The sequence below is a fragment of the Rhinichthys klamathensis genome, unplaced genomic scaffold, assembly GCF_029890125.1.
Source record: "Rhinichthys klamathensis goyatoka isolate OS25496 unplaced genomic scaffold, OSU_Roscu_1.1 h1tg000354l_1, whole genome shotgun sequence".
NCBI classification, from domain to species: Eukaryota; Metazoa; Chordata; class Actinopteri; order Cypriniformes; family Leuciscidae; genus Rhinichthys; species Rhinichthys klamathensis.
In genome coordinates this window covers 1,335,976-1,352,500 of record NW_026606864.1, presented here as the reverse complement: position 1 = coordinate 1,352,500, position 16,525 = coordinate 1,335,976, and the positions used below count along the sequence as shown (strand labels likewise).

General features: G+C 36.9%; 1 protein-coding gene across 2 annotated transcripts in view; it reads left to right on the top strand.

Annotated features, from left to right (window-relative positions):
- Window positions 1-16,525, top strand: part of rapgef5a (Rap guanine nucleotide exchange factor (GEF) 5a) — an 81,913-nt gene that overhangs the window by 31,334 nt on the left and 34,054 nt on the right. The window contains exons 9-11 of one of the 2 annotated variants that reach the window (XM_056232732.1): window positions 4,148-4,276; window positions 15,457-15,587; window positions 16,153-16,253. In XM_056232732.1, the coding sequence (XP_056088707.1) occupies window positions 4,148-4,276; window positions 15,457-15,587; window positions 16,153-16,253 (361 nt within the window). The remainder of the gene's footprint in view (window positions 1-4,147; window positions 4,277-15,456; window positions 15,588-16,152; window positions 16,254-16,525) is intronic. The other variant, XM_056232731.1, reaches the window with a different exon arrangement.

Sequence of the window (16,525 nt, the reverse complement as noted above, 5' to 3'; positions counted from 1 at the left end):
CTCATTAGCCCATAATTACAGTCAAGGTAATAACAGCTCTCGTTATCTTCCTCGTCTCCCGCACTGCCGGCTTTGGTTTCGTCTGTCAGCTCTATAGATTAAATTGTAGTCTCGAACTCAATATACATTTGCTGAAGACAATAGGAGTCATGCTTTGCCATGCGAGCCGTTGCTTGCTAGGGTTTTCCTGACACTTTACAGTGATGAAGTATTATAATGCGATTCATGCGGTTTCTTCTAGTACGAGATGGATGTTGTGCTGTTGATAGCACACGTACATCACGGAGACGTCTATTTGATGTCTGGAAGACGTATTTGCTCATCTGCAATACGCCTATAGGACGTTTCCTGATGTCAAATAGACGTTTAGAAGATGTCTTTAACCCTCTGGGGACGGATTGGGCGGTACCGCCCAAAATGGCATACTTTTACAAATGTGTAAATATCTTAAAAACTATTAATGATAGAGAGGTGCGGTGTTTTTTACCGTCTTCCTCAGATTCCGCTGAAAACAGTGATGACTTACCCGGCTTGTAAATATACACACTTCCTTGTTGAGGAATACCACTATGTAAAGGGCCAATGAAATCGATGTTGTTTGGCAGATTCCGCGAACAACAACCAATGGAAAAATTGCCGATGGAGAAATATTTTTCTTATCCAATCAGAGCAAGGTTACCATGACGTATCTAGCAAATCAGAGGACTCTGTAGCCTTGCAAGGGGTGGTACTATATAGTTAGGGATATGACGCAAACAGCGTTAAATGGAGAGAAGGAGAGAGAGCGAACGGAGCGGATTATCAGAGAAATATGAGAGAGAGACAGAACAATTATAATATATATATTTATATACATACAATTATAACATTATTTATTGTTTTAGCACTTTTATGATGGCAAGCAGTAAAGATTTACGGTGGAACAAGCTCTGGAACAATTACTGGAGAGTGACGAGGAGAAAGCATTGCTTAGAAAATTCTAAGCATTCCTAAGAAAAACGCCTAGGACTACCGGTATTTGTAAATAAAGTTACATTTTTCATTGTTCTTTACACATTTTATTTAACAATTACACATGTCTGTCAAGCAAAGGTTTTGACAAATATATATTTTTTTCAAAAACTGTTCATTATTGTTGTGTGATGTGTGATTTTCAGAAATAAATTACAAAAATCTCATTTCCGTTTTTGAAATTCTCTTGTTTATTGTACATTTTTCACTCATACTTCCTTTTTAAACACATTACATGCATGCTTATGTTAGCTTAGGGCCTTCTGAATCCATAGATACCAAACACATAGTGTTCCATCTCCATTACATATGGTTTATAAGCCCAAATGTAAAAATAGAGAAAACGGACCAAAAAGGGCTTAGTCCCCAGAGGGTTAGATGTAATGTATGTTAAACTGACATCTTAAAGACGTCTATCAGATGTAAACAGAAGATGCTTTCCAGATGTAGTGATCTTTAACAGACATCTTGCAGACGTACGTGTGCTATCTGTATTACTTCTTTACAGTTTACACACACTTATTATATGATTATTGCGATATTAAATATTATGCTAAAACAATTAGTTTAGTTTATTTAGTTTTATTATTATTTTATTAATTAAATGTAATGTTGTTTTCATGTTCTTTTGTGGCATTAGTTATTTATAGGGTATATAAATATATATAATATATAGGGTGTTATTATTATTGTCATATTAATTATTATGTAAAAAATAATTGTATTGTTAATAAATGTATTTAATTATTTTATTTGAAAAAAATATTTTAATAAATAATTAATTATGAATACAATAAATTCATTAAATTATATTATCATTTTATTTTTCAATATATATTTTTTATTTTCATGCATTGTTCCGGTTAAACCCTTGTGTTTTAATTTTCTATTATTGCATTCATTTTTTTTACAGTTTATGCAAAGATATTAATGTTAATTATTATATTGTATATTAGAATATTAGAATTATTATATATTTGTATTAGTTTAGGTTTAAATGCCACAGAAACAGCTATTATATTGCTGTTTGTGTATCGTAATTATTATTGTTTACAATTTATTATTTTTGTTTAATTATATTCTTTGATTCATTTGATCTGTTTTTAAATGCATAGTTTTTTCACTTTCATGCAGTATTGCAGTGCATTTCCGATAAACTCTTGAGTTTTCATTTTCACAGAAAAGTGAAGGAAAGATTGGAGTCAGAAAACTTGAATGCAAATCAAAGCTGTGTTCAGTAATGATACAAGTGCATGCAACACTAACACTGAGTGTTTGTTTTAGGCTCCAGGCTCTGGGTTTATTTCGAGTATGAGAGCTAACAGTGATGATTTCCTTTAGCTAACACTACTAATTATCCTCGGTTAGATCTTAAACTTCCTCTTTGAAGTAGCTGTTCCCCTAATGACTGTGTGGTAGTGTGTGTCACGTGATCTTTGTGAATGAATATTTCAGCTTCCCGATTCCCTCAGTGTAACTGGGCTAAAGGAGCGCAGAGTTTATCATGTCATATTCATGAGGACGAGCGCCAGCTTGCGTTTTTTCCGTCTCTGTTGTTCTGAATGGGAGAGATGTTTTCACAGCGGCGTGTGTGTGTGTGTGTGTGTGTTTTGGTCCTGCCCGTGCCGGTCTGGGATGGTTTTGTGTGTCAGGGGTATTGTGGGACGGTGGTTTACCTCAGAGGAAACACACGCCGTGGTTTCAGCTAATCCAAACACAGCGCTGAGTAAATAGCTGTGATGATAACTGAGCGTCCCTCGCTGTGGAGCGCTGGTGTGTTCAGGGAAGCCGTTATCTGCTCGTGATAGTGCAGATGTGTGCTTCAAAAAGACCATTGTTCTTCCTCAGGACATCTGCTTTCTGCCTAAAACTATTCAAACATGATTGCCAGAATTTGCCACTTTATTACAAGTTTACATCTTGCAAATCTGACTTCTTTTCTTATGATTCTGACTTTTTTCTTGTGATTTTGACTTTTTTCTTGTGATTCTGACTTCTTTTCTTATGATTCTGACTTTTTTCTTGTGATTTTGACTTTTTCCTTGTGATTCTGACTTCTTTTCTTGTGATTTTGACTTTTTTCTTGTGATTCTGACTTCTTTTCTTGTGATTTTTACTTTTTTCTTGTGATTTTTACTTTTTTCTTGTGATTCTGACTTCTTTTCTGTGATTTTGACTTTTTTCTTGTGATTCTGACTTCTTTTCTTGTGATTTTGACTTTTTTCTTGTGATTTTGACTTTTTTCTTGTGATTCTGACTTTTTTCTTGTGATTTTGACTTTTTTTCTTGTGATTCTGACTTTTTTCTTGTGATTCTGTGGAATAAAATAAGTTTAGGGTCAGTAATTATTTATTTTATTGAAATAAATTAATAATTTTATTCAGCAATGATGCATTAAACTGATCAAAAGTGACAGCAAAGACATTAATAATGTTTCAAAATAATTCTATTTCAAATATTTGCGGTTCTTATTAAATTTCTGTTCATCAAAAAATCCTAAAATAAACGTTTCAACAAAAATATGAAGCAGCACAACTGTTTTTAACATTGATAATAATCATAAATGTTTCTTGAGCAGCAAATCATCATATTAGAGTGATTTCTGAAGGATCATGTGACACTGAAGACTGGAGTAATGATGCTGAAAATACAGCTTTGATCACAGGAATAAATTACATTTAAAATATATTCACATAGAAAACAGTTATTTTAAATAGTAAAAATATTTCACATTATTACTCTTTTACTGTATCTTTGATCAAATATTACTCAAAAACATAAAAAAAAATCTTACTACCCTCAAACTTTTGAATCCCTTATTCTAGTGGAAATTAATTATATACCAAGTATGATTGAATGTACTGTATATGCAGTCCTTCCTCTAGCCACGCCTCTTTATGGGCGGAGCCACACAGACACGCCCCTCTCTCTCTTTCAAACACACTCTCACATGCGTTTAGAGTTTCTTCCAGAGTAAACTTCCCACAGTCAGGATGAAGGAGAGCATGGATCCTGTGGTTCACACACAGTAGTTCCCGGCCGTGTCTGGACTCGATCTGGAAGCTGTGTGTGTGTGTGTGTGATGTCGTGGGGTTGTGGATTAAAGTATCTGTTCTCTCTGCCTCCGGTTCTCCAGCAGCCGGGCGTCTGCTCTCTCCGAGCTCCAGATGACTTCTCCCGGCTGGAGATGGTCCAGCGGCTGGCCAAAGACGGGTATCGCTTCCTTCAGAACCAGAACTACCGGCTCCCGGACCGCTCCGCACAGGTAGACCAGCGCTCGCGTCTGTCGGCATAGCAACAGCAGGTCAGGGGTCAGATTAGGAGGTCACCATATTCACTTGTTGCAGAGTCCCATTTTCTAAAGCTCATGGGTAATACGTTCTTGAAAATATAGACTCAAACAAGCTGTCACAGGAGATCTTAAGCTACATAAAGAAAACTTAATAATTTTCATATTTAAGTCTCTGATCATTTTGAATTTTTAGGATTTTGACACCATTATAACTAAAAATAGCCTAATTAGACTACAGTATAAATATATAATAAGAATATTTTACTATTAATATCCATAATTAGATAAAATATTATTATTATTATTATTATTTACACCATTGTATTCATACAAATTTGTTTAGCAAAATAAATCATGACAATATATTTACAACAATAATAATAATAATATTAATAGTATAGTTATATTATCATTATCATTTACACCATTGTATACATTTTGCATAATAGAAATAAATAAACAGATAAAAGATCAAATAAATAATTGCAAAATATTTGCAATAATAACAATTTAGTACAGTTATATTATTATTATTATTATGAATATTATTATTGTTGTTGTTATTTACACAATTGTATTCAAACACATTTATTTAGCAAAATAAAAAAATATTTGCAATAATAATTAAATGAATATGAATAAGGGTTACACCATTATAATAATGCAAATTGATATGGCAAAATATGTATTATTATTATTATTAATAATAATATGGTGTAGTTATGTCATTATTATTATTTACACCATTGTATTCATACAGATTTGTTTTGCAAAATAAATAATTGCAATATATTTGCAATAATATAAATATGGTAGTTATATTATTATTATTTACATCATTGTTTTAATGCAAATTTCAATTTAATTAAAAAAAAATGTTTGAGGGGGGTTGTCTAACTAACTGTTAAGCTTAAAATGCTACACATTTCTCACTACAAAAGTCAGATTATCTGTGAGCGTACTGTGGCACTGGTCAAAGAAATATTAGTCAAATTGATAATTAGTCAGTTAACCTCTGAAAAGAGCCTGTGTTGAAGAGCTCCAGCAGTGATGATCGTAGAGAGTGTGTTGTGTGCTCTGATGCGAGTGTGTGTGACCCGCTGATGGCACTGGCGTGGCTGGACTTGTCTGTGAGGATGGAGCTCAGTTTGTGAGTCGGAGAGAGTCCTCGTTTCCCTGTGAAGTGATTAAACATTTCTCATAAACTGTGTGAATCCCCTCAGGCTCTGTCTCTGCTGTCTTTACATACGCATCAGGGCTGAGCATTCATCTTTTAGAGTAACAAAAGTCTGTCTGTCTGTAACGTGAGTTTCAGCTTGCAACAAACTCCTTGAGCTAAGAAAACCCTCCATTTTTATATGTGATCATTTCAAACGTAAAATGATCATTATAAATAACGAATCACCACTAAAGGCCTGTTCACACCGGGACGGATTTCGCGCGCGATTTTCGCCGACGTTTAACGCCTCGTGACTAAACAATGTGAGTTTGCACACCGACGCCAAAAACGGCACGCGTAAAGCCCCGTACAAAACCGGGACGAATATCGGCGCGCGTTATTCGTCAGTGTTTTTCAACGCGTTTTTTGTGTTCACACCCAAGCGAGATTCGCTGACGATGAGCCGAGTGAACACGCAAATTCATTCCCTGACATTAGATGGCGCTTAACAGAAATAGTCCTATTTTGTAGTCGCTGTCGCGTTTGTCATAAGTTAGTTCTTTATGTTCCGACACCAACGAGACCAGCAGCTCTACATTCATCTGGCCTTGCATCTTCCTCGTCTTATTTCTTCCCGGCAGTGTAGACCATAGATATCCATAATAAAGGCCATATTTGGCCAGCAGCGCGGACGAGACATCTAGCCTTTATTATGGATATCTATGGTGTAGACCAGGTGTGCCCAACCCTGCTCCTGCCGATCGACTGTCCTGCACAGTTCATCTCCAACCCTAATCAAACACAGCTGAAGCAACCAATTAAGGTCTTCAGGATCTGAAGCAACCAATTAAGGTCTTCAGGCTCACTTGAAAATTAAAGGCAGGTGTGTTTAATTAGGGTTTGAGATAAACTGTGCAGGACAGTCGATCGGCAGGAGCAGGGTTGGGCACACCTAGTGTAGACGCTACTTGGCGTATATCTTCTTCGCCGTTACGTATGTGTGCTCGGCAAGACCGTTTTGTGTTTGAGCGCCCCCAAGTTGTGTTTTACTGTAACTTCAGAAGCTCCAGACACGTGAGCAAAAGCGCCAATCTCATTGGTCGGATCGTTTTTGACAGCGCGTCAAACCAAAAAAACGAACCCGAGACGTTTTTAAAAAAATGACGAAATCTGCACGTGCTCCCAGCCACGCGTAAACAGTGAGTTTAACACCCGAACGTTTTGCTCATTAATAACTAAGGCTGCATTTTAATTCACCTTAATCGGGTACATATTTGCACAGCATTTTGAAAAAAATATTATATATAGGAATTACATACGGTTTTTCTTATTATGAGAGCCAGTAATAGCATCTGTGATGGTGGTCCTTCTCCAGTTTGAATACTATTTTTCCGAAGTGAACTAATTCGTTTTTTGCTCTCAAGCTTAATGTCGAACCATTTTCTTCTCACTTCTGGGAATGTTCGATTAACTTATGAAACTCCATTAACTGCATCTGTAATATGCTGCCAAGCTTCCTTTTCGTAGGACCCGATACGCCACTATGTACGCTTGAAAATAAAATGTGGCGTTTTGAATGAACTTCTGATAATAAAACTTCAATTTCTGCATCTGAGAATTTTTTTTTTCATTCGCATTCATGTCATAATATGATGCCCATATATAGTGGTCAGTCGGATTTAATGGGCGGGATTCATGGTAATTGAGAATGAGCGTGCACGCGCATCCCATTTACGACTGATTGACGACACACACACACATTTCACTATCACATCTGACGTTTACGAAGTATTTGTGAATCAGCAGAGGAGTTTTCGGGAAGGTCTCTTTACGCGCAAATCACTCTCATATTTACTCGTATATTTACGAATGTTTCATGAATGAGACCCATTGTGTTTTAATGGCGCATGTACTTTTTAAATAACCATAACTTGCTAAATTTTCTACCGATTTTCAAACGGTTTGGTTTGTTAGAGATGTAGTTATGACACTTACTTATGAATAATACTTATAAATAATAAGTGTATCAATAAATAATCATCCAGAATTTTAGCCACGTTAATAACGTTTGTAAGAAACCAAATCGTTTGTAAATCCGTCAAGATTTCACCGAGATAAGAGTATTTGTGTTCGTGCCGATCACTCATCTTACATCAGTCACCACAGAGCCCGCCAGAAAGCTTGCCTGTGACAAGATGGCCGCCGGTGATGATGATAGAGACTCCGCCGACATCTAGCCCTTATTATGGACAAAGAACGTATATTGACTCTTTGTTATGGATATCTATGGATCTCACTTCCTGTCACTGAGCCGTTGTTGTGCAGTTGCCATGGTGACGCAACGTGCGACTACAGGCGCCGATCAAATCAAGTAGAATACAATGTAACAATAAATAATAAACTGATCAATTATTTTAAATGCAATATTTCAATTACAGTGTTATTTTAGTCAAATGTATGTACTATTATAGTATTCATATTTTGAATGAGCTTTTATATATGAATATTTTCAGTTTCAAAATTAAGTTTTAGTAATTTTGTTGTTTTATTAGTTTTTGTTTTCGTTAATATTCCTATTTAGCTTTAATGAACTTTCATTTTAGTTTTAGTATAGTACATCTGAAACTTAATTAATTTAATTTAATGTAATATTTAATCTTATTTAAAATTATTAAATTTAATAAATTGACTGTTGATTTTACATTGAAGTGGCACTCCTCGCCTTCCATTACACACATTGTCGGCAGCAAAAAAATGGCAAAAAATGTATTGACATAATCCAGCTCATGTTTCCATTGGACAGAAGCGTTGCATTGTTTCTTTTCCCTGTTCACGAGCTTATGGTTTTATCACAGACACCAGAGAGGCCTTACGTGAGCCTGGGTGAAGTCTGGAGACACACACACAACGCCCGGATTACACATTCGTTCATACATCTATTTCCTAAAGAGATCTTTATGCAGCTTTTGTAATCAAATCATTTCCAGAGTTATATAATGGGATTTCCTTTCCCTGATCCCGTATAGAGACCAAGGGTCGTGCTGAGACCTAAGGTGGAGTTTGTGTGTGTGTGTGTGTGTGTGTGTTTGGGGTGTTTCGGTCCCGTTTCATTGTTTAGAGTAAAGGTCGTGCTCTTTGGTTTTTCCAGGAACATGGGAGTTTTCTGTGCAACTTTTTGGCATAATTAAGGAAACAAAGCAACGCACACTATCGCACACTATCACACACACTCTCTGCGCAGAAACACAGGAAAGGAACACAGAGTGCTTCCTCTCGCCTTTCCTCTGTGCTTTGCGTCAGCGAGGTCTCTGGACTGGATCTCCACCCAGCGTGAGAACCGACGTCAACCGCTGACCCGCAGGACAGGTGGAGACGCTGCTTAAACACACACTTCTGCGTGATAACTGTCATTACTGACGCCTGGAGTTTAACACACCTGCTCGTGTGTGTCCTCCCTCATCAGCTCATGTGGGGGGGAAATTGTTCCAAACACTTGAAGTCTCTTCTGCTCACCAAGGCTGCATTTATTTGATCAAAAATACAGTGAAAACTGTAAAATTGTGAAATATTATTACGATTCAAAATGACAGTTTTCTATTCGAATATATTGTAAAACCTAATTTATTCCTGTGATCAAAGCTGTATTTTCAGCATCATTACTCCAGTCTTCAGTGTCACATGATCCTTCAGAAATCATTCTAATATGATGATTTGCTGCTCAAGAGACATTTATGATTATTATCAATGTTGAAGACAATGCTTCGTATTTTAAGGAAATATTTTTCAGGATTCCATGATGAATAGAAAGTTCAAAAGAACAGCGTTTACTAGAAATTGAATGTTTTGTAACATTACAAAATAAATACTGTCACTTGTGATCAATTTAATGCATCCTTGCTGAATAAAAGTATGAATTTTTCTGAAACAAAATATATATTTTTTAAAAATCGTACTGCCCGAGAACTTTTGCACGGTAGTGTAGTCGCTATAGTATTCTCTTTTGTCTAAATAATAAATTTTAAAAAAACGCTAAAATAAATCATATATAATGTACAGTGTGAAAAAAATCTATTAAAATATTATATTTCTAAAATATGAAATTAACGATATTAATGTGATTTGCTAAAGATTACATTTAACACTGTTATTGTATTATTAGCGTTTTTTCTGTGCAAACCAGGAGGCAATACGTGACATCAGTTGATGTTCAAAAAGGAACATGTTTGGTAAAGAAGAAGAAGAAGTAGAGCGCTTTATTAAATTATTAAATGCACACACTGAATGCAATCGAGCTGCTTTGAATACAAGCGTCTGCAAACTGCATAAATGTAAACGGAAGCGCGAGAGAAACACGAAAGCAGAGCGAGGCTTGGATGGTTTGGAGGAGATCAGGTGATATCCCGGAGAACGAGGGAACAGGATCTGATGTGATGTGGTTATGATATAATCTGGTTTAGCTGATGGTTCTGGCCTGGGTGAGCACTGAACCCTCATTACATCTGAAACACTTTACTCTTTCTGATCGGTCACGTCAGACCTCATCATTCTGTGGTCAAATATGATGGCGTCATGGGCGTAGATTACACGGGGGACGTGTATAAATTTTTTATAAAAATTTACTTTTTATAAAATGTAAATTCGTCCCCCGCACTTTTTCATAGGGCAAGTGTGTATACAACAAGCTGAGGTTTTCGCGGGTGTGTGTAGCCTACATCAAGATTTAAAATCCAAAGAGTCAAGGATAGTCTATCTACATACGTGACTTTCAGGTTTCCATGGTAATCATTCACTCGTGCATTAGCCTACGACACGCCCATGCTCGCACCCGCGCCGAATCCATCAGTATCAGTTCAAAACGGCAAAAACTCTTCACTCGTTTTTCACGAAAAAGTCAAGCACTGTAAGTAAGTTGTCATGTAGTATCCGAATTGTGTTGCACAATGATGAATAACTCTGCCTATTTCTCTTGTTGAATTAAGAAGTTTTGTTGTAAATTGAAAATATTCACTACCCGCAAAAACGTGCACTATTTTTAATCTTTTTTTATTCGTAATGTCTTTTATTTTCACAGACATGTTATCAAAGCCCTTCAAATTAGAATAAACATGGTGATTGTTAATGCTGAATTTGTATTTTCATGCAATAACAGCCACGATCTGCTTGAATCAGGCAGCGTTCCTATAACATTTACATGATGTTTACCATAATTCGGTAACACTTTACAATTAGATAAAAAAGTTATAGACAAACTTTAAGTTCTCTTGAAAAAGCCTAACTAGAAAGTTTTACGTAGTTTTAAAAGCTTGAAATTTGAAGGTTTTTAATTGGAAAGTTTAGTAAGACAGACATTTAGGCTTTTAAGGAAATTTAATTTTGCCAAAAGAAGAACTTTTATTCTAAGTAACCTAAATGTTATTTTTAAATCAGTCTACTTCAGTGTGATATTTAACCATATTATCATGTTTAACATTGATCATTTTAATAATTGTAATGCGATGATCAAATATAAATCAGAGAATATCATGTTTGGGCGGTTGACGGGTGGATTATTTATTTTTAACAGTGGATTCGAGTGACTCAAAGTGCACCAGATTAATGAATTTATCTTTAAAATTTACAACATTTTCTTACGGGGGGGCATGCCCCCGGACCCCCCTAGAAGTACCGAGATCCACCTACAAAAATAATGTGGGTAACACCTAGGCTATATGGTGATCTACGAAAAATAAACATTTTATTATCTAATTTAAATACATGGTCGGGATTTTACCACCTCCGCCTCCTTTTCAACCAAAAACCCTGCATGTGCAATATAAAGTACTGAACATCTGCATTTCTTTCTTTCTGTTTTATTGCTTTAAAAATAAATTGCATATTAAACCAATTAAGCAAAAACCTGTCAACAAAAGTCTGAAGAAAAAACCTTGACATTCTGTCCCCCTCACTTTTGAAATGATGGCTACGCCCCTGGATGGCGTTATGACGCCAAACGGACATTTTATGACCATATTCATCATCACGTGCCCTGAAAGCATACTTTATTTATTATTTTATTAGTATGTGCCGGCAGATCCTGTGAGAACTCATGGAAACGTTCACAATGTACCGAAGCACATTCACCTCTTTCATTCCTCTGTTGCGTAACGCTCTCACTGCCAGCTTGATTATAAATATATATTTTTTATTTCCATGGCTTTTATGGCCAGAGTCTGTGTGCATAACTGACATTGAAATGCCGTGTGTGTTCAGTGTGTGAAGTACTCGTTCTGTAGTGCGTTAACTCCCCAGAGAGACGCGGGCTGATTTTGGAAAGGCTCTAGAGAGGCACACGGACAGAGCAGATAAACTATTTGTTATCGTTCGCATCGCTAACATTTTTCCCAGCATCATCTGGTGTTTGTTAATGTAGGTGTTTTTCCGTGGAATCGCGTAACTGCAGGAAAATCCTATTAACGTTGCTTTTTATAAACACATTTGCAGGGAGAAGCAGCGCAGGCTCGATCTGATATCCACGCTCGTTTCGGAGTGTTTAGGGAATGTTTGGGAAACGCTCCGTGTTTGTTCCGGATTGCATTATTTGTGGTCAGACTGGGGAGTATTTTTGGAATGTTCAGACGTTTTTTTTGGAATGCCAATTCCGGTTAAGTAACAGCGAAAACTGACCGTGATTAAGAGGTCAGAGGTCATGTTTTGGACCCCACGTGTCCGTCTGAGTGTCTGAGTGCGGATGTTTCCCTTCCTCCTACGTCCCAGCATCCTTCACTCTCCGGGAGAGCGGGTGAAATGACCAATCATCAGTCAGAGTCTCTGAGGCCCAGCGTTCTCTCCACCGACGGTCGTTCAGGGATGTGTGTGTTCAATTGCTAATGGATTTTGTATATTTTAGTGAACATGTTCCGGAACATTTTGTCCTGGGTTTGATGCCCGTGGGCAGATTCAACACGGTTACGTCGATAGCATCGTACCGTTGTCCCGTACAGGGGTCAGTGTGTGTCTGAGCACAGATATATCTCTTACATTTCCATGGACTTTGACTTTAGCTTTCTTTCTCGTGTTGATGTTGAAGAAAGGAAGTTGGGTTGAGAAAAGAATCGAAAGACTTGTTCTCTTTTTAAAATGGCTAACATTCAATTCAATTCACATTTATTTGTATAGCCCTTTTCACAATACTTATCGTTTCAAAGCAGCTTTACAGAAATGCATGTGTCTACATTACAACTAATAGTGTTTAGTTTACTTATTCTCATTTCGGTAGCACTTTAGTTTATAGTCCTGTTCCCCATGTACATACTATGTACTTGCAATAATTGCAATAACTGGATAATATAGGCACTACCTACCCCTAAACTTAACCATGTAGTTACCTTATATTACCCAGTACTTTCTTAGGTAAATACACTGTAAGTACACGTACTGTAAAATAAAGTGCGCACACACACACTTGCAGGAGCAACTGCAACTTCATGATCTACTTTGAAGTCCTGCATTAAAGCATGTCATCACCTGTGTGACTCCGCCCTTATGCTCGCAGACAGACGTGTGGGCGGAGCTTATGATCTCACTCACCTGTAAAGGTGCTCAGTCAATGAGTGAGTCGTCTCAGCGGACGCAAGCTTGCCACACACACCGCCACACATCGGTCTGATAAAAGCCCTGTTTAATGCTGTGACTCAAACAGCAGATGTTCATACTGATGACACCAGATTTAAAGACACCTGGACTGATATCATATTTAAAATGACCTGCAGTCATTATGATTTATGAACACAAAAAACTGATATAGCTAAAAAAAATATTCAATATTTATATTTGTGTGTTTGCTCTGAAATTACAGCAAGCAGAGCAGAATCATTTCAGTAACAATCTGTAACTTCTGTGGGGTCAGAAGAAAGAAACAATGATGCATTAAATTGATCATAAGTGACAGTAAAGCATGTTTAATGTTACAAAAGAATCTGTTTTAAATAAATGCTGTGCTTTTGAACTTTCTATTTCATGGTTTCCTTTTCTTCCATTTCTTGTGATTCTAACTTTTTTCTTGTGATTCTGTGGAATAAAATAAGTTTAGGGTCAGTAATTATTTATTTTATTGAAATAAATTAATAATTTTATTCAGCAAGGATGCATTAAACTGATCAAAAGTGACAGCAAAGACATTAATAATGTGTCAAAATAATTCTATTTCAAATATTAGCTGTTCTTATGAAATTTCTGTTCATCAAAAAATCCTAAAATAAACGTTTCAACAAAAATATGAAGCAGCACAACTGTTTTCAACATTGATAATAATCATAAATGTTTCTTGAGCATCAAATCATCATATTAGAGTGATTTCTGAAGGATCATGTGACACTGAAGACAGCTTTCATTATGGTGAAAATACAGCTTTGATCACAGGAATAAATTACATTTTAATATATATTCACATAGAAAACAGCTATTTTAAATTGCTTTAATATTTCACAATCAAATAAATGCAGCCTTGGTAAGCAGAAGAGACTATAAAAACAATTAAAAATCTCACCGATCCAATACTTTTGAACAGTATAAGGAAATGTTGTTTATGTGTTGTTATGTTGGTGCATATAAATACAAATTATTAAATATCATTCTTCCTTGTGTGAAGTAAAACCTGTTTGGAAAATATGGCGATTTTTTTTTTAAATAGATTTTTTTCCCCTCCGTGTTTTATTTTTTGCAGTAAACTTTGTTTTGTTTTTTTACTAAGAATAATGTGCATTGATGAATCAGATATTCACTTCTTGATTTTATAGCAAAATTACTGTGATCATACGTGATATTTCAATATGCCATCCAGCCTTATTTCAGAGTAGAACATGTTTTGTTTTAATAGTATTTACTATATAGTATTTCAAGTATTTACACCTGCAGGCCACAAGATTATAACAAGAGCTGGATTTCAAACACAAAAGCATCCGATGCGACGGAATGCATCTGAATGTGTGTATTATGATTCACACCTGTGAATCCGGCAGGTGTGTGTGTGTGTGTGTGTGATTATATGAGACATTTCAGATTTTCTTAATCCTTTTCCTGCCTTTCATCTTTCTCAAACGCTGCTGTCCAGACACGTCTAAAAGTGCACACACACACACACACACGTTCAAGTTACTCTGTTATTTAGAACGGGCTAAAACAGTAACGATGTTATTGATGAAGCTTTTCTGTGTGTTTGATTTTGGAGTTTTTCCAAGTGGCACACAACCACAATACTCGCACTATTTTTGCATTATTTACCGCTGCATTTCAAATATTAGCAAATCCTTCCAATTTTTTTGTGATTCTGCTGTGTGAATGTGACTGTAATGACTCTCGTTTCTCCCTAATGACGAGTTTCTTAATTGAAACAGAGAGAAAGAGAGAGTGTGATAAATATGCAAGCAGAAACTTGTCGGATTTGATGACAGAAATACACGTTGTGATGTACACAAACCTGATTGGTTTTGATCACACCCTTTGTTTTTGGATAGTTTGAGTCTGTTTTTACAGTTTGCGTAGTTTGGGACTGAATGATTTGTGAATGAATGTCATTCCAAACTTGTTTAACTTTCTTTCATGAAACATGAAATGAGAAAGAATATCTGAAGTGCTCTTTTCAATATAATTTGCCACCAATGTCCAGAAATGACAAGAAAGTATGGTAAAAACAACGACTTGTGCGCTATATTCCAAGTCTTTTGAAGTTAAAAATGTCACATTTAAAAGTTAAAAGTGATTTATACAAATGTAAGTTTAGGTCAAACCGGTCTAAATTGAAGCCGCTGTTCACTAAAGATCTTGATATATTCGCCCTAGTTTTTCTTGGTTCATGAGAGAAGTAGTAATGAATAATCAAATGATTCAGTTCACACATAGATATGTTCATATTTGAGTGAACTCTTCCAGATCTATTACGCCGGCCTCAGTAAGATTGTGATGTGTGATTGTGTGGTCTCCTCATGTAAGTGATGGGGTGTGTGTGTTGATCTCTCAGGCGCAGGGGGAAAGCGTGGTGCGTGTGTGTCTGAAGGAGAGGGGTCAGGACGTGCTGGTCCTCCAGCGAGTCCCATCAGATCCTGCGTCTCCACAGTCGGCCGGAGTCAAAGATGACGACGGTGATAAGAGGTGAGGCCACGCCCCCTTCTCTGACCCCTCCCCTTCTGTTTACATATCTCAAGCACTTTCATCCTCCAATCAGTGTCTTCCGCTCTCTTCATAACACATTCCTGATGTTTGCTTCCTCATTACACTGTCAGCGGGGCTTGAGCATGTGAACACACTCGTGTGCTTTGAACTGCGAGTGTACAGGGTTTGTTTGCAGGTTGCTGTGAGTTTGTCGATCGCCTCTCCAGCCCTGACACACACTCCTGCGCTGGGCATGACGCGACACACGTGTCCCTGCTGGAATGGACGGCAAGACTTTTGTAAAACTCAGACCTGTCACTCTGGTGCAGGCAGAAGAGGATGATGATGATGAATATTGGAAATGCAGCAACAGTCTGGAGGATGAAGATGAAATACCCACGTTTAATATTCCTCATTTTCGTTTCATTGACGATGACGATGATGATGATGATGATGAGGATGATTATGTGATAAAGGGACAGCGGTGGAGCGGCTCTTGTTCTACGTGTTCCTCCTCTGATGAAGAGTACCCATGCGAGTCTTCCTCTTCTGCTCTGTCCGACAGGTACGTGGTGGTGTCCGGGACGCCCCACAAGATCCTGGAGCACCTGCTGAGTGACCTGCGCCTGGACGAGCACCAGGGGGCGGCGGAGGGCAAAGAGGCGGGTGAGCGACGCCAAACACATCACTGGATGAGTGTCGGATGGGCATTTCTGAAATGCATTTTGCCTGTGTAATCTGAAGCATTTTGAGTATTCAGTGGGAAATAATGTAGTTTTATTCATCAATAGTTGAATGCATCGGCAATCGCTGTATATTTGTATATATACACTGTAAAAAAAAATATGTTCATGATTTGTAATCACAACATTTTTTCTTTTGTCAAATCAACTTAAATAATTTATGTGGTTCAGATAACATAATATTTTGAGTTTCTG